At 41.1% G+C, this 22,057-nt stretch overlaps 1 protein-coding gene across 1 annotated transcript in view; it reads left to right on the forward strand.

Moving 5' to 3' along the window:
- Positions 1-22,057, forward strand: part of dnah2 (dynein, axonemal, heavy chain 2) — a 212,666-nt gene that overhangs the window by 19,778 nt on the left and 170,831 nt on the right. Inside the window, exons 6-8 of the mRNA XM_041965689.1 lie at positions 5,217-5,336; positions 6,430-6,436; positions 9,621-9,709. Coding sequence (XP_041821623.1) covers positions 5,217-5,336; positions 6,430-6,436; positions 9,621-9,709 — 216 coding nt within the window. The remainder of the gene's footprint in view (positions 1-5,216; positions 5,337-6,429; positions 6,437-9,620; positions 9,710-22,057) is intronic.

Below are 22,057 nucleotides of genomic sequence, written 5' to 3' on the forward strand. Positions count from 1 at the left end.
ATTTTTAGCTGCATTTGTGTTGTATGTATGTATGTTGAGCCTTGAGACTATAATATGTTTGTATTTGTACAATTATGAAACAGCACACTCTTACCTTGTGGTGTTAAAATGTGGTGTTTCTCTGTGTGTAACTATAAACATTTAAGTTTATGGACACTCTGAGCTGCCAGGCATTTTAGGAGTTCCTGTGTTTTGCACAGTGACAATATAGTGGAGAAATGCCCACTTTCCTTGTATGCCATATTGTTTCGCTTGGAGTAGCTCCTGTCAAGCAAGACTACTGAAAAAATCAAACTGTGCTCAAGTCCCCACAGATTGAACAAAACGTAAAGAATGTAATAAAGCCTACACAGGCAAAAAATGTGGGCGCAAAAGGATTGCAATTACAGTGTGTTAGCATATTGTTTTTTTGCATGATTTTGTGTAAACCAAGTAAAGAATCAGCCCTTTTTTTCCAGATGGATTTGGGAAGTCAGGTAGTGTAGTAACATGCTGAGGTCACATGCCCATTCTACTCAAGTCGAAGTAGTACATCTCTCCCTCGTCCCCACCTTCCTATTTCCACTGTGAGCAGCAACTATAAACTTTTTGTGTCTTCAGGATTACCTTTCCATCAGGGGAAGAATGAAGTGTGAAAAGCAATCTGAGAAACGCCAGGCCACCGACACACAACTTCAGCGGATGCAATTATGCCAATGACAGATCATTTTCTGACCTTTATCCCTCAGCCTGTATGGATGGCGGTTTGCCACTGTGACAGCCTGCTTTTTGTTTTCGTGCACTTTACAATTTCGTGACAGCTGGAGGCCCAGCTCTAAAATGCTGAGGTGCTCATCTGTTTGAAAGACAGCTTGACTTTTGTGCTGCTCTTTCTCCTTCACTCTCTATTTACTTTTGTTGTGTATGTCTCTGTCAGTGTAACATTCTCATTATTTCTTTATCGGTTTTTCTGCTCCCACTCGTCCATCCTCCTCTTCATCTTTTGTTCTGTCTCTCTTTCCCTCTCTCTGTCATCTATATTTCCATCATTCTCCAAAGCCCGGGTCCTGGACCAAACCAACATTTATGTTCTGGTTGATGCCTCCATTCAGAGGTTCAGAGACCTGCTTGAGGTGAATTGCTCTCTCACACAACCAGAGCCCTGAATACATATACAGAGACACACCTGTGCACATAGGATTGGAGTCCACGTTGTCAACTCTGCAGGTTCATGCTGCAGAAAAAGGTGTCAGATGTATTGAATACCATCCACTTCAACTCGTGCCTTCATGCTGCTGCTGCCACTTGTCGTACTCCTGAATATATCTGAAAGACTGTCTGAATGCTTGATGTGTCTTTCTTATCTCCTCCACAGTTTACCCATGCCTATAGCTTTTTGTCATACAAACCATGGCTGTTATCTGTCATCTCTCCGGTGGGAATGCATTGTCCTCCTCCTCTCCTTTTGTTATCCATGACATTGCTGTGGTGCTGTCTCCCATCCTGCAACGCTTCACTGGTACAGCTGAACTGCATGAACTAAAAATCATGTTATATTTTACTTTCTTAATTTTGAAATCACCGTGCGAATGCTCTATATCAAAGCATTTCACAAGTAAAGACCTACATTTAAAAAGAGATGCAATACATTGGTTTGCAGACTTTGTAAATGACCATTTGACCTGTGCAAAAAGAATGCTTTGGTTTGATTTATTGCAGGGTTATGATACAGCTCCATTCACCACCACCCTCACAAATTGGCGTGTCTATGACATTTAACTTATTTTAGCTTAACCTTTGGTTGCCTTTTCCCATTTTGTTTTTCCATTCTGTCTATCCACTATCTCTACTATTGTTGACCAAGCCTCCCTTTGGACTTGGCCTGATGATTTCCTTGCATGCAGATGTCCTCCTTTATAAATCCATGGGATGTGACCTTGAATACATTTAGTCCTCAATATTTTCTCAGTTCTTATCCCATCCGTTCGTACATACAAGACATACATACTCTTGTGTGTTCATTCCTTTCACATCTATTCTACCCAGCCTTTTCTCCCTTCTGTTCCATCTCTGTGATCCACCTGCAGCTATTTTACATAGATTATACTACATTATGCCATGCAGAGCAGAGTTGGTGCCTAACATCTTTTTCATACGTGTCCTTATCTTAACCTGTCTCTCCATAACAGCTTTGCCACGTGGGATGTAATTTTATCTTTGCCATGTTGCTGCCAGCAGCAGCTTGCCCATTGGGAGGAGGGTCAGCTGAGGGCCCCTGCCGCGCTTCAGCGGGCGCCAGGGGCCAGAGATCACCCACTGCCTGCTGCAGATACAGAACAGCTTCCACCGCTGCCTACAGATTCTGAACTTCTGAACTTTGTTGGCGCGGGCATCCTGGACGTTGAAACACCACCTGGCACAATGATTACAACAGGTAGTGCTGTTTATCTTTAAAGGACAATTACATTTTTTCCCTGTTTTCTATTTCTTTGTCATTTCCTCACATATGGGGCCCAGTGACCTTCTCGGCCTGGTGGTTGTCAGGACTATTATTAAACTGGTAAGAGTTGTCAGAGCTCATACAAGTTTAATGGATCAAAGCAATGGTGTTGGGTACTATTTAACTTAGCCAAAAGCAATTAAAACAGTCTAAAACCTGCAGCATTTAGACCAACATGTGGCACTAATACTTTTCTGCAGGAGCCAATCCTAATGAAATTGTGATAGTGGAGTTAAAAAAGGGGAATACAGGTTTCTTTACAGGCTGCCACAACTGAAGCTGTCGTCTTAAGATAATCTCTTATAACATTGGGGTGCTACTGTATCTGTGGTCAGACATTCAGAATAAATAAAATTAAAACTGCACAGAAAGTTTAGAACAGCTTTGATAATACTTTTTAAAACTGCTCACATTTTATACAGTCCTCAGTGACCTTATAGAATGCATGCACAATAGATATTATTTTCTGCCAGTAGATTTCCATAAGTCCCATACACTGGACCTGAAACATAAGGAATATACCATTAACAAATAAAGTAATTTACACAATAGCTTTCAACACAATGGCTTGTATTTCACTAAAATACAAAGACTATACATACTGGAGAGAAGTCCTGTTTAGTCTTTGATCAACGTTGGAAAAAAATAACCAAAACTGCAGATAAACCCCTGTTCTTCTTTGGTCCAGAATATTTGCTCCTGGGTATAAAGTGTGATTTTAAAAATAATATTTTTAAATTAAATTAATTTAAAAGCTACGGTGACTGAATCTCGTTCCTAGAGTCTGATGAATATATGATGTGTGAAACAACACAAGTTTATGAATCTAGGCATATGTGTCAGGATTCTTCTTTTAAAAGTAGATGGCCGTGATAAACTCAGTTTGCTAAACTACCAAACATCATTACCGGAAAACATGCTGGTCTTATTATAGCAGGATAGATGAAAAAAACACACAGCTTACTATCTTAAAGTGTTAAACAGAACGATAAGCTCACAGTAGGCCAAGGGCAATGTGCAATTAGCCAGAATGAAACATAATAGTGCTGAGTTGTAATGTTTCTGCAATGACAATAAACTGTGCAATTGTATTTATTGTATTGTTGTTGTTATGCAAATGGGCTGTTCACGTGTTTGTTTCTCTTCTTTAAAATGAAAGCAAGCAAGATGAGTAATCTTACATCGATGAGTGTTCCAAACACAAAGGTATAGTTGTAGTCCTTCAAAAGGTCACACTTGTAGATGAAGCAGGATTGGCTTCAGTGGGATTTAGCGAGGCCTAGTTCAAAACCGCTGTCTTGCTATGTGCTGGATTTTCGAGGTGTTCAGGTGTTCGGTCATTGAGCATGCCAGGCACAAATGGGAGGGATGTCAAGGACCTCGATCACGCATCACGACCAAATTAGGAGTAAATAAGGCTTGCATTTTCTAAAGAGCAGGTTGGAGGACTATCTTCTCCTTTCTGTTTATTCTGTTGAAAAAATAACCAATTTTGAGCAACGAGAGCGTTAAACATTTGATATGAGAGGATCATGCTGATAACTGGTATAAAATCCCTGGGCTGTCATCAGTAGAATTTAGATGCCTGGTGTTGCTGGAAGTAATGGAGATAAATGTGGCGTGGCTGAGAATCTATCTTGTTTCTTCCCTCTGTGTCAGTGCCTTGCCCTGTGAGCCAGGATAAAATATCTCCTCTGTTATGCTAGTTCCCACACACACACACACAAATCCAGACAAGGGTGTTTTGTCATCTTTTTGTCATTTTTCAAGTAATAATGGGTTGCTGTATACAGTTGTCAGACAGGACAGGAATCAGCTTCCTTCCTTTCACACATGCACATGTATGCAAAACATCCCACCCACCAGTATCCGGCCACATCAGTATTGTCCATTATCATTTTGTTTGCATAAAGGCATCATTGTGTGTGGATAAATTGGCCCTAGATAGTTTCTTTGTTCAAACTAATTGTTGTCATTGATAGTCAGCCATTTGTCATGTATGCTGCAGAGTCTAAATTTGTCAACATGTTCTCAAAATGGAGATACAAATTATGCAGTACAGTCAGTTCTAAAAGGCTAAAAAACAGGAAACCTGAATACGCTTTTTTATAGTTAAAAAAAACAATGTGTCTTGAAATTCAAAAAGGAAAACATAAGTATCAAACTAAAAAATGACTCATAAATAGTAAAAGAAAAATGGCACTGTACAGCACATGTATATTCATGAAGCACACAAGCACACAGCACTGAAATGTTTCAGTCTAGAGCTCCTCCATATGGACTAATGGCTGCTGTCCATTGCTAGAAACCAAAGTGCATCAAATTAGAGTTGTGTCTAGGCAGCGTGTCCATGTGGATGTGTGCATCCATAAATTTGACATTAAATGCATAGTTAGTATGTGTCTTCCAGATAAATGAGCGTGCAGTGCTACAGTGTGTGTGTGTGTGATTTATCTGTGTTGGGGCCTTTGCTCTCCCAGTGACGCATGACAGGAACACCCCTTCATTGTCATTCAGACCCAAAAAGGTCAGCAGGTCATTATCTTATCTGAATAACATGATCAAAGATGGATGTGCTGCCTGTGTGGCATGCATGTGTGTGGATGTAATGTATGTGCTGGTGTGTATATATATTCATGTCTGTATTTCCCTTATGTTTCAGTACTTACAGTATGTGTGTATGTATGCATATTTATTCGGTGTCTGAATATCTCTGTATGTATGTGTGCATTTCCAGACTAAAAGTCATGAAGGTGAAGACCCAACCCTCCAGAGACTCGAGCTCACACTGTCCCTCACCCCGCTCTTCTGACACATCCCAAAAGGTCTTGGGAAAAGGGGTCCGCTGGCAGCATGTGTATGTATGTATGTGTGTGTGTCTGTGTGTGTGTTTGTGCAATGTGGATGATGGATTGGGGTCATGGGGGGTTGCAGGGTTGCAATGTTGTTGCCAAGACAAACAGCTGCGCTTGTGTCTGGGGCAGGTGTTTCATAGCGACTCAGCACATTGAAATTAGTCAAATCAATACACCCCTTCCGCTTCTTTGCATATTCGTGTGAGTGAGAGTGTGTGTGTGTGTGTGTGTGCGTGCATTCCTGTTTTAAATGTGTGCTTTTGATCTATTTAATCACTTCCTCTACTCGGCTAATCATTATGTGTCTTTTTTTTCTGTGCATGTATGGAGGTTTTGTGCATTAGTAAAAGGTTTTTGTACTTGCATCATTTCAACCCTGTTCCTATGCAGTATTTACAGTTGCCTAACTATAAATTGTAGAGTACCTATTGTCTGTAGTTTGCTATGGCCCACATACACCAGTCAATTTTCCTTCCCCTAAATGGACCATAGAGAACTGCCCATTCTATCACTTTTATACACAGAGAGCAAAGGCACTTTTCCCACAATAGTCTTGGTGTGTAGATTATCCACCCTCGGTTGATTTCTGAGCTTTCTGAGAGCCCCGAGGTCTGTCTCAGCTTCCCAGTGTGTGCTGCATTCACTGCGAGCTTCTTTCTCACGCTCAACCAACTTTATGTATTCACCCATAGATATAAACACCACTCTCCTGAGTAAAGACTCTTTTTTTTCCATTGTCTTGCTCTTTTTCTCTCTGTATTTTCATCCTCAACACTCACTCAGACTCTCTCATCCTCTTATTCAGGTCCTTTTAAAATTCTTCTTCCATCAAACACACCACAGAAGCAAAAGTGGTGGAAGTGTACTGTATTGTTAATATACAGCTGCACCAGACGACAAGACCTTCTCATGATCCCAGACAGGAGGCCAGGCTCCCTGAGCAAGGGCCATTGGACATTGCTTCGATGATGAGAGAACCATGAAGGTGAGGCCTACACAGTAATCCGATCCTTTCTCATGTACTTACCCAGTTGTTTATACCAGCATTACAACAGTTGTGTGATAAGACCTCTGTTTGTGTCCTCACTGCTTCAGAGGTCAGGTAGGCTGAAGGCAGTGTTGGATCTAATCAACAGGTCAGCAGCGAGTGCATGGTGCCAACAAGCTATTTCCTGTAACTTTACATGTCTGCACAAAGCCACAGCTAGTGAAATATATTTGGGTGACAAATATGGTATCAGCTCAGTTCCAACAATTGAGCTGCCATGCTTTGTCCCACACTAAACGTTTTTTACCATCCCAGTTTGTTTTGTTCCCAGTTCTGAAATGCATGCTACATATAAGTTTTGTTTTCCCTCCTCACTTTGAATGACTTCTTTGGTGATTTGTATAGTGAAAATCCATTCATATCAACATGTTTCCCTGTAATAGTCTTTACAGTGCTCAACACTACCTAGAAGCCAGCAAGTCGCCTTCTCTCAAATCAAACAAGCTAATTTCACTGATTACCTGTCAGTCATATATCAAAGATGCAACCCAGGATAGGCCTCCAATTCATACTTTGGCTATTTTCTGTCTGTGACAAAACCATTAAAACTGTTCAAAACCTAGTATGTGAACCAGGAAATGAGTATTACAAAATAAAAGATAAATGGAATAACAGGGAAGTGCTTTAACTGCTAAGACAATTTACACAACACAATTTTGGGATTCCTGTACCTTTAAGTTTTTTGTTGAGCACTGTCCATTGTTTTATCTTTATTGAAACGGAAAACTTCTACCCCTCCATACCCAAATAAGAAATTAAATCTAACAGAAAATAAGAAATAAAATAAACTGTAGCACAGAAACATGCACTTGAACCAAAACTGGAAAAAATCAGGATGGACCGATGCCCAAAAGTAAAAACTAGTGGATGCACATGCACTCTGTCTCTCACCCATTTGCTTCCCTCTCTTCTCCTTGTCTCTCATTCACACACATATATGCAGACTGTGGGATGCCAAACAAACAGTCAGAGATAGGTCAGTATAATACAGTCAATAAGGAGTCTTTTTATGCCAGCAGACAATAAATGTTTTTGAACAGGAACTATCAACCTGAAAGGAACATAAAAGTCAAATCTCCATACTTGGAAACACTGGAAGGAAGAAAATGCCTTTCCTCACACATAGTAGCTGAATGTGCTTTTGGTTCAGTCATTATTCAGTGAGTTCAATGCACTGATAGTCCACTGTTCAAAGAACCAATGAAGGCCAAGTAAGGCCAAGTTGCCCAGCTCTTTGTGAGCCGGTCTGCACCATCATAGGGCTGTTTTGGGTTTGAAACCTTGCGCCTGCCCCGACAAACCAGATTGATCCAGGCCAGACCAGACCTCCCCCTGACCGAGTTCTGTATCCGTGGCTCCAGTCCAGCTGTGGCCTTGGTGGCTCGGTCACTATTAAACACAGCTGTGCCGCCTTGCCTCTGGGAACACACATACAAATGTACACGAGTAAAAAAACAGTGAGAGCTCATACACTCTTTAACATTATTATCTCCATCCGGGTACACGAAGAACAAGCATGAACAACAGTAAGGGAGCTTTAATTGTACTCAGATATGATTGCGTTGCCCTTCATTTTACTCATATATTCTCGTTGGAATAAGATATTCTTCTATTAAGGTTGAAATATGAGACAGTACTGCAATACAGCCTTGCAACAGTCTCCTGTGAACAATAAAATAGATGATATACAGTAAGTATGCTGCTGTGTGTGTGAATCTTGAATATACTATACGTTTTTGCGATCTGCTGTTGAGGGAGTAACTCAAAACTACCCTCTCATGATTACGAAATAAAGCCCCAGGTACTGATCCTCTCTCAGATAGTATTTTTATGGGATGATATTACTTATTTTTTTCTGAAGGTGATGATGTACATAGTGGGTGGTGTTTTATGCATTTACTCGTCTAATATTATTTCCTGTAATCACTTTCAAAAACTGACAGTTTAACATGATTACATAACACTAACATGAGAGCAAACGACATGTGATGACACAGCGATAACTGTAAGGGGATCTCAGTGCATCAGTCGACCTAGAGATCAGAACCGATCCCTGAGACTAGACTAGACAGTGAGATAAGATCTGGAGCACATGTTTGTAGATAGAGGCACAGAAATTAATGTTTCGACAAACAGCACGTCCTCAACATGTCTTTTTTTTTTTTTTACTCTGAAAGTTTGTAGTGACATTAGCTGCTTAGCTGATTTTACTCTGATGATGGGATATTTATTTGTGCCACAACTAATTTAGTTTTGTTTTGTTTGTGTCTTTATTTTTTTCGAAGAACAATTTTAATTCAACAGACTCTGTGTAGATGCTTCTATTTTAACAGCTACTGTGCAGAAGACAGAATCTGTGTGTCTGCCCTCCAGATACTCCTCCCACACAGTGGCTTCATTAGAGTAACAACTACGCCTATCTTTTTAACTGTTACTTTTACTATTTTTAGTCTGGGTGTCATGGTTGTGATTGCATTTAACCTTATATACATACCCTTATTCCCTCATCATTCATCTGCTGACAATACAGTCAAAATGTAACACTCTGAAGATTTGATGGGTACAGCCTTTCACACTGTCACTGAAACACACTCATATTTTGTCAGTATTTACAGTAGTTTAAATGTTGCTATGTGATTCACAGACATCCCCTCTCGTTAGGACAAAGTAAACGTTCATGGTCTTGGTTTCTTCCTCACAATCTGCATGCATTTAGCTGTGTTACATGCATGTTAACCCACAGCAAGCTGATAGACTTTTCAATGTCACACAGTGCTGGGATGGCAGGGAGGCAGATTGACAGTGTTATTGCAAGGCGTTGTTTCATGTGCTATTTAGGGAAGAAAGAATAACATGAATCCCAACTAGATCAAGCCTGAGGCATTTAAACTAAGATGGACTCCAGTCGTGCTTGCACCCTTGGCATTGGGTCAGGCCCAATCAGGTGTTGGCTACAAATCAAAGTTGGAGTGTGCCCTCCTAAAACAATAAACTACTTTCAACTTGAAAGCACTGTGTTCTGCTCAAAACGAAGCCAGGCAGTGTTTGTTCTGAAGCACCTGCTTTTCATTGGCTTTGTGGCTTCTTCATATTTACTTAAATGTCACAGGCAACAGTTTGATGAAAGCATATTCCTGTGAACATGCTTTGTTTGTAGAGCTAGAGCAGTTGCTGTTTACGGTCTTAGCCGTGTCCCTCATTCTTTGACCCGCTCCCTTGTCCTTTCCTTTTCCTGCAGGCGTTCCAGAAGCCTCGCTTCATGTCTGAGACATACAGCATAGAGCATCCTCAGGCAGGTCAGAGAGAGAACCCTGCTACCAGTAACAGGTCTGACACATACACACCAGACACTGAACTGAACATGAACACAACATACTAGGAAGTGAAATGCTTCAAGGGTATAATACCAGTCCTTGGAGTATCTGTGATATTGAATGCTCTGATGTTTTTAGGCATCATAATCAGGAGCATCAATAGCGTTATCACAAGCTTCGTACAAGCATTAATGCATTCATGCACACAAAGTTCTGGTTGCGGTGCCTCATAGGCGGCTTTCATAAAAAATAATGTTACAGATCAGCATCATCAAACATACTTTAGCTGCAGCATGTGTTTAACTACAATACATTCTTACAGAAAAGATGTATATCACTTCATAACACTCCACCACATGCCTGCTAAAATCACAAACATTTCAGAAACAGAGGATTTGGCCAAAACAAGGAAGATTGGAGAGCAGGAGAGCGGATGAAGATCCCTGAGTAAACAGTGGAAAAAAGCAAACTTCACTTACATTTTCACTAACAACCTCATCATGTGAAGATGATAGTATTGCTTGACAGCACAATGCAATGCAGAGAGCTCATATATATATATATATATATATACAGAGCTGGGACTTTTCTAAGCTCTGTACACACTCATCTGAAAATTAGACCTTCTTGTAGCAAGTGGAAGTACATTTCCGTATGTGTGTGTCTGTAAGTGAGCCAGCACAAATCTAGCCAGCCAGGCATGCCGCGAATGTGCATAACCCAAGAAGGGACCCAGTCTAAGGTCAAGTGGATGCACAAACACAGCTAATGCTGGGAGGGTTTTCTCCATAAATGAAACAGTGATAGCCTTTGAGACATTTGTCCAATAGGTTTGTTCATACAATGAGAAAATGATTGTTTGTTAGAATTCCTAGCCTGTCAGACATTTCCCATGAAACTGTTTTTATTCTCTCAGTTGGTAAGACCGTAAATGGTAGTTTAGCAAAATGAAGTGACACGTGTACCCACCCTTGCTGTCTCAGCAGTTTACGTTATGAGATCATCTCGCCTGTTCCAATAATACACAGTGACATAAAATCTCTAATATTTGCTTAATGCACATCTGTGTACGTGTGTATGTGTATGTGTATGTGTGTGTGTTTGTGCATGTGAGAGAGAGATGCAGTTCACTACTAGCTAATATCAGCATGTGTACAGTAATATTGTCTGTATTTAAACTATTTTTTTAGTATCTTTGGTGTTTAGACTGAGGGAAAATTTTGCCTATGCAGTAGGTTTAGCAGAGCGCCTAAGATCTAATTCATACCATACGATGTTCTGCTTAAGAGGTCAGAAATTCTGTTTGTTGATGGAATCTCAAAGTGTGTATCGGCTGAAAGCTGAGGTTGTAATCAACAGCTGTCAGGGGAAGATGCTGATGTGTGCTGATACATGAGTGTGAAGAAGGTGGTCATTGAAAACAGTTGTCAGTCATAGTTAGCTTACCATGAATACATAAATGCTAACAAGAATTTCTCAGAGAATTGTTTTCCCATATTCGCCACAAAGAATAAGGTTCAGATGAAGTCTGGAGGTTGGTGGAAATTTACAGCGGCCCTCTTAAGAATAGCAAAACAAATCTGTGTGTGAGGCAGCGTCTGTTTGTGCTTGTGTTCAATAAACAAGTGGGACAACTTGATTAAGTCTAGTTTAGTGTGAAGACGTGGGCCTAATGAGGGATATTGGTTTCAATGTGCTAAACAAAAACAATGGCATTATAAAATGGGAGCCAAGTGTTTTATACAGGGAAAGCTCGTTTGATGAAGATCACACTGAATTATACATTACGCATATTACATTAAGCATTTATCATCTAGTAATTTGGTCTGCAGGTGCTGTAAAATGGCCATGTAGAAACCAGATTCAGTCCCGGCAGATTGTAAAGTGAACGATGTACAAGAGCGGATGAATTTAGGTCAAGTCATCATGCATTGAACTGTGCAATGTGTACAACCTCTCTGACCTTGCTGTGCTGTGTCTGTGCACAGCTATAACTGTAACACTGTAGTAACAGAACAGTGATTCTGTGGCATTACACATTCCCTTTACTTTTGCCTCCATTGCTCGATTTCGCATGATATTTCTAGCATCCCCACCTGTATTTACATTCTTGCTCTGCTCTTATTGTGGTCTTTTCCTCATATCATTCTTTCTGATTACCTCTTTCATTCATACACTTACTCACCCACAGTCTCCTGTGTTTTTCTGGCTGCTTAGCTGTCATCACTCTGTCATCTGCGTTTTCTAGCCTACGTAGGAAATGAATGCAGCAGAGCAGCAGTGGCGGCGGAATGGCTGCAGTCCAGGTCCTGATGCATAGGCTGTTTGAGGGGAATCTGGTGTCTGATGCCACAAAGGTCATAAAATGGAAAGATGGATGCTGTGCTGACTTTTAGCACAGCACTCAGTTATCACCAGAGGGGAAAATGTGCGTGTACAGCACATGTATGTGTGTCAGTTCAAGCATGTGTGCTCAAGTGTATGCATGTGACTATGCATGTCTTTTCATCTGCACTCATTTAATGGTTCATCAGGGAGCAAAAGGCATTAATCGTTAGAATGGAAAATTTATTAGAGATGACAGACACATAAACACTTATAGATACAGTACATGCATGCACATACACACTGGAGCTTCCGTACATGGGTTGCTGTTGGCCTACAGTTCAAAAACAATAATAAAAGCCTTGGGATGAGTTGCCAGGGGGCAGCTGGAGCCGCGGCAGGTTGAGCATGCCTAATGAAAACTTAATGCTCATTGGCAGGGATTGCCACTGCGCTCCCCTCCGAGGATTTAAGATCAGGCCGACATCAAGCCAATGTCAAGATCTGTGGAGCCCAAAGTCAAAAGCCTGGCAGTGTGTCTCTGCATTTCTAGGTACACAGACAGAGAGCGTGAGAGACACAGAGGGAATCTGCAAAAGAGATCTAAACTGGCTCAGAATAGTCACCCTCCTTCCTTACCAACAAAATTCCTCTTGCAGGCTTATTCTGCACGCCGTGCCTTATCCCCATGAAAGCCATAAAATCTGGAGATTGGCGCTTGGATCTGGAATTTTGAGTCAGAGCAAAATTACTCTCCTCAGGAATTAGGTCCAGCAGTGTAGACAGCAAGTGAGAGAGAGAGAAGGGGGGGCGGGGGGTGGTACATACTGTATAGAGACAAATGTGTACAGGAAGAGTTGTGGAGAGACAATATCATGTTGAATCTCGGTGGGAACATGCTCTCTGCTCCCACAATTTGAATAGGAAAGTGTTGGATGGAATGTTGGCTTGATGTTGTCTGGATAAGGCCTGTCTACAGTAATTCAAACCAGAGAGCGAGACAGAGGATATGAGGCACTCGCTCTGTATCGGAGACGTGAGAGCCATGATATCCCTGTGTAATGAGTTTCCCTCTGATCTGCAGAGCTGCAGAGAGAGGCAGGGAGGAAAGGAGTGACGGACTGGGAAATGGAGAGGAAGGGATGTTGGAAGAATGGGAACGAGGACTTTGAGGGGTGGAAGAAAACATTGCATTGCTGACAAACTTGGTGGAATACTTCATGCTCCCCAAAATCCTCTCCTCACTTCCTCATATAGAACACACACTCTTACAGTAGGTCCAGTTGATGAATATTTGTCCAATTACTGGGTGACATGCAATGTCCTTCTCACTACAATGGATGCCGAATATGCTAAATTGACCAAATAAATACCTTGTGCGATGATAAGGGTTTTATGTTTCATTGTATATTATCTATAATCTTTTAAATCGTGTTTCTGAACATGGGGAATTAAAATTTGTTGAGCACTTTTTCAAGGGCTTGTGTCAAAGTAAATTTCTTATTACCGAACATTTATAAACAGCACAGCTTAGTGATGTAAGGCATTCATTTTCGATGTGGGTGGTATGTTGAATAGAGCAGTTTCTTCCTCACCTGTGTGGCTTTCTGTTCTTTTCTATTCATCTTGCTTTCCTTCAGCTTTGTTGGTAAAATGTAAACAGACCAACAGATGTTAAGTGTCGGTAACGTTAACTCCAAATTCAAAATACTTCTACATCCAAACTGTACTCAGCTGAAGCACTTCAGTACATTTATTTACTATAGACTTGTGTTGTCACATTAAACTGTAGTTCCATGTTTAACTCTTCATGATTCTCCAGAAGGATACCCTGTCCTGCTGTGTGTTTAACTCCATAAGCTGTTAGCTCCATTAATTCTATTAGCTCCATTAGCCAAAAACACTGCAGGACAGCTAACTAGCTCTCCTGCTGATTTCAACACAGATTTGTTATTCACAATGTGTGTGTGTGTGTGTGTGTGTGTGTGTATGTATATATATATATATATATATGTGTGTGTGTGTGTGTGTGTGTGTGTGTGTGTGTATGTATATATAAAATAGGGTCCATCCCACACGAATCGTGAGTGAAATTTCTTTCAGATTTGAATGCATCAGAGATGCTGGAGGAGTACCTAGCAACATCACTGCAAACTAAAACATCATGCAATCAAGCGCAAAATATGTGATAGTAACTATAGTAACAGCATGAGAAGATGCTCTCCATTGTAATCAACGCTTCGTTCAGTTTGTCACAAGCAATTTACATCCATATATGCATACATAAATTTATACATACTTACATGCATACACACAAAAATCCCTTTCATCCCAGAGGCGTCCTGAGGAAGATCTCTGTTCATCCAACACATTTTCTATTATTGCTGGGATATTGAGATGCTGTTAGTCTCAAGCCTTGCTCTGCTCTCACTGAGATGTCTCTGCATGTCTAGGCATTGTCTGAAGCAGTGCACATTGCACATTGTTTGCATGTGATTTTATTGGTTGCAACATGGGAATTTTTCCTGTTGTTATTCCAGGGGAGTTGGAGCTTGAGGACCACCTAGGGGCTCACCAGCAGAATTGTTTCTAAACAGTGTGCTCAGCAGTGTTGTTCTCACTCTGAAATTCCTTCTTGCCCTGCTGCCTGCAAAACTTTTACAGCAAACACTGTTCTGTGTGTGTGTCTGTGTGTATTTTCTGGATATAATGATTACACTCCATTGAACAATCTGACTGTTTTGAGGAATGACTTAGTATAGCAGTGCCACAGATGTATGTCAACAGCAAAGGTTTTACCAGCTGCTTGGACTGCAGTCCAAAAAAACTCAAGATAATGCCGATAATACATTTTCCTGGTGTCATTAAGGATTGCGTGTCCTTTCTCTGCCACTCCAAGACGACTGTAAGAGGTTTAGCAAACTAAGTCTGTGGCTGTATCTAATGAGTTGGCCCTCTCTCCTTTCCCTCTCTGTGTGTCTAAGCTCCAGGAGCCAGGGGTGAGCAAGTGGACTGCATGTCTTCAGGGTCCTGACCGGAACAGAGAGTCCCCTAGGCCCAGACAAAGGTAACTCCTTCTCCAGCTGGGCTGGGAGAGTCATACAAATATGTTCACATTGTGCTAATGTGCAGAAACAGCATTTTACATGTGTTGCTGTAGTAGCTGCTACAAAGCCGACTGAACAGAAACTCAAGAAACACACCGTATGTTTCACAATCACTCTTTTCATCTGCCCACCTCTACTATTTTGTCTTGAAATTACATGCTTTATTGTTGTCAGTAGTGATTTGTCTGCCCATCATGAAATATTGCTTCTTCTACCTTTCTGTTATTTGTCACAAAGTCATTTTCCAAAGCAGCAGTTTCCCTTCCAACATGTTGCTGCACTATATTAACTTTGATGAAAGTGTTATAGCATTTGGAGAAAGAAGAAAAGAATAATGTGACCTTGGCCTAACATTGACAGAACTGTCAACAGACCTTGGTTCATTAAGCAGTAACCCTTAATAAGCCACGCTATCTATTCATCCTGGAACAGTCAAGAGAAGCAGAGTTACAGTAAACCTTACTAGGTGTCCTAGAATTGCTGTAAAGCTTAATTAGCTTTGACACAAGGCCCTGCATTTGAAAGGAAATTATACAAATGTAATGTAATGAGTCTCATTTAACTGATAATTAGATGTCATTTTCCACCAAAAAAGGCTACAATTTAATGAGACATTTCATAATATCCAGGAGATGTCAAGATGAGTGGGGATGAAAAGCATCGGTTTGGACCATCTCTCCTCCTGTAAGCTTTTTGAGTCCAGGACAATATTAAAATATTTGGTTCCAGGTTTTTTCAGATGATTGTATTGACAGACATGATAGAGGGCATACACACATAAGCTTCTTTCACACATAATTCCCAGTAAATTACTGGGATAACCTCTCAGGCACCGCTAGTGGTTTTGACTATTCACACATGCAGCTACATTCAGGAACATTTCCATCTTGCGCCTCTTCACCTCCCATGGCAGTGTTGGAATAGATGGGGCAAGGGACAGTCGAGCAGATGACGGTGGTGGAGAATGTTTCTTCTTATTAATTTCAGGAACTGTGGACGAGGAGCTGCTTTTGTCCGGTGCCAGTGTTCTTGTGATGCATTTGATAGTCAATAACTTTTTGGGAAACCAATGTTCGCTACATCGTCAGTGGGGTCTTGTTATTGGTTCGCTCACCGTCGAGCATCTTTCATTCACAACACAGCCGAACTGCCATTTTCTCTACAATGTTACTCGGTCTTGAGGTGGGAAATGGGTGGTACAGTTTTCCCCTCAATATCGATCCCTGCCTCCATTCACACTCCTGTTCACCCCATAGAGGAAGTGTTCTGAACATTTCAGGGATAGACTGTTTATGTGTGAACGGGCCCATAGAGAAGCTTACACAACATGTGCAGTGTTGCACAGTGGAGAGTAGATATGATGCCAGGACATGCTGACACATTATCATACACATAGTCCCCGCAGCAGGAAAGTTTTGCATAAGGAATGCAAAATAACAATAGGCAATAACGGCATGTGGAGAGATCTTTATTTATCTTGCTCTGACATTTACTTCAGACGGGGGAGTTCTACCAATATTATTCTTTCTCAGACACAAACTCGTACACATATACAAAGGGAAGAATTTCATATTTTTGGGCTGAACAAAGTCATCCATCTTCCCTGTGTGATGCCCTAGCTTTGTTGCAGTTCCAAGGTCTGAGTCACATTGAGAATCCCATGCAGGCAGGGCTACACCTTGTATACAGCATGATAGGATAGGGAAATAGCCATTTTTCCTTGTCAAACAGCTCAGAACACACACAGACAAATACTTGCACACAATGCTTGGATTCATATAAAAAAATATCTTGTAAGCAAACAGACCGTCACCCACACAGTGATACAAAGTGAGCTGGCATTATAGATCACAGAAGCACTCATGTCTAGGCCGCTGTGGGGGGATAAATCAGAACTGACACATGAGTCATGCCTTATGCATGTTGTTTGACTGTAACCTGCATTAACGAGACAAGCAATAGCACACATCATAACATATTAACTCAACTTGTTGTTCAGCGTCCTGGACAGCCTTGCCTTGATAGAACAATATTGGCTTTGAGAAGAAAGAACCTGATGAATCTTTATGTCACAGAAATCAATGATGTTGTTGGAGATAGGAGCCGGAGTTTGGATTTGACTTTGTTTTTTTTGTTTTTTTTCATGTAGAAAAAAGGAAGCAGGCTTGTTCGAGTAGCCTGCCCCAAGGCTGAAAGCATTGATCCCGTGGAGGTTAGTATTAATACTGATGGGGGAGGTGGTTCTGTGTGATAGATAAAATCAGTATGGGTGTAGGTGTGTCTGTTTGTCTGCGCCCACAACACCATCTCAGACTCTAAAGGGCTTCTTGGTTAGAAAATTACTTGGAACACATTTTTTGCTTAAGAGCTTTCCCCCCCACATTTTCCACGACAATTTAACAGCATGCAGATCTGGGCTCATCTGGCTGGGTGTTGGATAAAAGCAGGCCGAAAGCACGAATGGAAAAATGAATTTGCTCACTGGTTGCAAGCTCCCAATGCTTGTTTGTAGCGTTTTAATCAACAAGGTCTTCATCATGCAAATCAAAACGGAACATTGCAGTAAAGGATTGGGAGCTTGAAACCAGCATGCAAATATGTTTTTATTAAAATTACGATCAACACATCAAGACAGTTTTCTCCAGACCCCAAACTCAATTTTACTCTGCTGTTGAAACAAGCCCACAATCATAAAAAACCTCTGTCTTCATATGGTGATCCGAATGGTCTGAATATAAAAACCTAACTCTTAACTGCTAATACCATAGAATCTCTTGGGGATCCGTTAGCATTCTTGCATGACTTTTATTAACCTTTGAATGGGATCCAAAAAAACAAATGGCTGTTTGTTTTTGTTATACCAATGCCTTTACACAACCATTCCCCAAAATGTGTTTTGTTTGGGAGGATTTTTAATGGGAAAACGACAAGAAGACAAACAAGCAAAAAACAGGAGAAAATTGAATAATTGCCAAGTATAGGCAGCATTATGGAATGTGTAGAACACATATTTGACCAATCATTCACTGTAATCCCTTTTCCAGTGGCCACGCTGCTGCTCTTGTTCCTTTTCATCGCTCCCCAGAGCACCCTTACCTCTGCTTTTCACGTTAACGTATCATTCTTTCTATATTTTGTTTTCTTTGTATTTAACAGATTCTTTCTGTGACCTTTTCGCAGTGAGCCAGCGAGTGTGAATGTTCAATTTAATTCAGCTGGTTTTTCAAATGTCACTGTAAGCAACCTATATGGCAACAGCATACTGGATGGTTTTTTTTTCTGGTTTAACAACCCCTCTGAACACATCTTCACTGCATCAAGTATCTCTGTCCGCCTCCTCTTTTGCTCTTTTAAACTATTTCCACATTGTCTTCTTATCCTGTTAGTACTGTACAGGGAAATTTCAGGATAACAGTACAGCACCTGAGTGCAACAATGTACTCAGTAAAATTTCTGTTCATTTGTACAAGCTACTTTCTGCACTTACAGTGTTTCTATTTGAGTAAAATATAGTCCCTCTACCTCTGCTGTTGACATCAAATATTTATATGTCCCTTGTGCTTGTCCCCTTTAGCATGTGTTTTTGTTACACACATTCAAGCCAAACAACTATTTTCTGCTGTGACTGAATGTGAATAGAGGTTAAAATCATGACCGGTTTGATCAAATCGGGCGAATTTAAGAGAGCGCGCAAATCCCCAGACACAAAAATGACAAAGTTAAAATGAGGTTGAAGCACAAGTGTGTGCGAAAATGTACTCAGAAAAATTCATGAGGCTAGATCCAGGCAATCTCATCTTCAGTCTCTTCAGTCAGTTCTCCCCCATCCCTCCAAAATATTCACTCAGTGACCTCTGCAACCACAGCCAGTCACTTTTTCCTTCCATTAATCCGCACCTCTTTATCACCCTCATCTTAAAATCTGGCCATTACCCCCGTCTTCATGCCAATTTCTCTTCATCTCCCTTCTCACTCGTCTTCTGTCCATCCGCCTGTCCATTTTTCTCGAAGCATCACATGTCTGAGTATGTGTCTGCGTGTGAGAGGGTGGATGCATTGCATATATCACTGTTCTGCATGCTGCCTGTTTCACATGTTTCACTATCGGCTCACACTACTCTGCCTTAGTGAAACTTGGAGGCGGAGTTTGAGCTGCAAGTGGCATATAGTGCATGTACACTGCCTTACTGGAATGTTCCAACTCATTTACTTTAATATTTTTGCTTTGATATGTGCTTCATTTTCCATTCGATTCTGTTCGATTGTGAGCTAGCACTGTTTTAGTGGAGGCAGCCAATTACCTTGAAAGAAGACCCCTATGTGTGATCATTGTGCACTGGTATTGATGAGCTTACTACTTGGAATGTATGAAATATATCCTGTTACAGAATTGCAATGCCATTTCTTTGGAACATCCAAATGAATTATAAGCATTGCAGCTATGTTCTGTTGGCACCTTCATGTCTGTCTGTCTCTCTGTGTTTCCATTTTGCAACCTTTCGTCCCTGTTTTCGGTCTGGTCCACTTTAATCCCTCAGAGCAAGGTGAGCTGATGAAAGACTGCAGTGGCCACAGGGGCGACTGCCAATGCTGGATACCTGCAGGTATAACTGAAGACCTAAGACCTGGCCTGGGAGACCTAGGAGATCAACAACCACTGCTTCCCTCCTTCTCATCCACTGGTGCATATATACACACAGGTAGTTCATGAAAGAATGTACCTGCCAACCATTATTCCCTCTCTTCTCTTTTCAGCCTTTTTAGGAAAAACAACATTCAACATTTAGATGTTGCGAGGATTTTTTAATACGTAAGGAGAGAATGTCTTGAAGGCAATTTGTTGAACAGTATATGAATGCTCTTGTAGGCTTCAGATGAATTCATTTGTACATAGTGTTCAAAGTAGCCAAATGGGATGGCGGGTGAAGTTATTTGAGATGGATGGTATCACAAACAATAAGTCATCACAGGTGCAAAAGATCAGATGGCATCGATGTGGCAGTAATGCTCAATTTGTTGTTTCCTAGCCACTAAAAATACTGCGTAGGAAAGAGAGAGGGCAGAAGATTTGTCTCCTCTTAAACCTCAGATAGGGACTGGATCCTCCAAAGCTCGAATTTCTGAATATGTCATATGCCAACAAAGTCCAAGAGCAAAATATTATACTTGTCATGACCCGTGCCATGCACGTCGGTTTTTTGTTAAGTTTCCCATTGTGTGTTGTCCTTGCCTGGTTTTTGTTACATCCTGTTTTATTTTGAAGGTTCATGCGATGTGTCTTTGTGTTGCTTTACTTCCCGTGTTTTCCCTCCCATGTGATTGTCTGATGTGTTTCACCTGTGTGTCATTAGTGTTTCTTCCTTGTGTATTTAAGTCCGTGTCTTCCCCCCTGTCCTTGTCAGGTCATTGTCTGTGCTAGCTTGTTGTCTTGCCCCCTTGCCGTCTGCCACAGCCTTAGCCACAGCCACAGTCCCAGTCATAGCCATAGCCCCCTTAGTAAGTGTTTTTCCTTGTGTTGTCTTTGTTCATGTCCGTGCCATGTTCCCAGTGAGTGTTTCCTTGTAATGTCGCTAGTCCTGCCACGTTTTGTGTTAGAGTTTCTTGTGTTGTCTTAGTCTTGTCCCCAGCTCCATTGTGTCTTGTGTTCATGTGTGTTCATTCCCTGTGATGTTTGTTGTGTGACTCCTTTTCCTATAGTGTGTCTTTATCATAGTTCCCTGAGTTTTGGTTTTTGTTGTATTATCTTTGTGTTTAATGAATTAGCTTATTTTTGAATCTACGTCCCCGTTGTGTCTGCATCTGGGATCCCTCATAGTTTCCCCACTCCCTGACAATACTTTTAACTCATATGGAACTGTTGTCTCACTTTACCAATATTATTTAAAGTTTGTCATCTATTCAAGGGTAACTTTCTGACAATAAACCTAAATATTTTTAACTTTACAAGTTAAAAATGGAACACATTGTTAATTTTAGTCTCTCTTAGGCTAGATGGTCTAAATTCGGGGAGAACAAGCATGCTCACCTGGGTTTCAGGGCCTCTCAAGGACACACCGTTGTGGACCACTTTGGAGCACCCAGCCCCCAGAATGGGACACAGCTTGTGAGTTCCAAAATTAAGGAAGAAAAAGTATGAAAGCACGGCACATTGGTTCAGAAATCAAAGGACACTTGTTTTATATTCACTTTCGTTCATGATCTGGGTCGGGTTTTTTTTCTTTTTGAAAACAAACACAAAAGCAGTTTTCAACTTTTGTGTGTGGTAGAAACCTTGGTGGTGGTGTCCTACATGAGAATGTGAAATGATGACTGAAATTGCTATAAACATACAGTACTCCACACACACAGCGCATAAATAGTACATCACAAACCACCTCTCGAGTTTTAATGTTTATTATTGATAAGCTGTTTTGTGCAAAAACTCCAAGATGTGAGGTATAAAGTAATTTTGCAGCATGCAGTTTGTCAACTCTGAAATGTCAGTTCCTTTGTCGTCCACTCAGCGTGTCCTGCTGTCTGTTGAACACCTGCAGCGCGAGTTTAGATTTCAAAAGGTGGAGACTGATGCAAACTGGAATGAAATAAAAAGACTCGCTGTGTCTGTATGCAGAATGATTCACAGACAGCAGTTGAGCGGTCAGCATGAATGAAGAAGTGTAGTCGATGTGTGAAGAATAAACAGGATGGTATTTGCGAGCGCTTCGAGCTCTGCCAGCATTCACACTTAAGCACACCTGGCCAGTCTCAGCTGCAGTGAGTAGTTGCAGATCTCGTAATTTCAGTTTCAGGACACTACAAAAGTGTTTGTGTGGGTCAGCTACCAGAGGGCTTTCCAACACTTTGTGTGCAGTTGCTGTAATGATTCAGAGAAGAGAGAAAGTGAGAGTTAGTGGTTAAAAAGTCAAGATCATTGTCACTGTGACCTTGGT

Source organism: Chelmon rostratus, chromosome 23, assembly GCF_017976325.1.
Source record: "Chelmon rostratus isolate fCheRos1 chromosome 23, fCheRos1.pri, whole genome shotgun sequence".
In the NCBI taxonomy this organism is placed as follows: domain Eukaryota; kingdom Metazoa; phylum Chordata; class Actinopteri; order Chaetodontiformes; family Chaetodontidae; genus Chelmon; species Chelmon rostratus.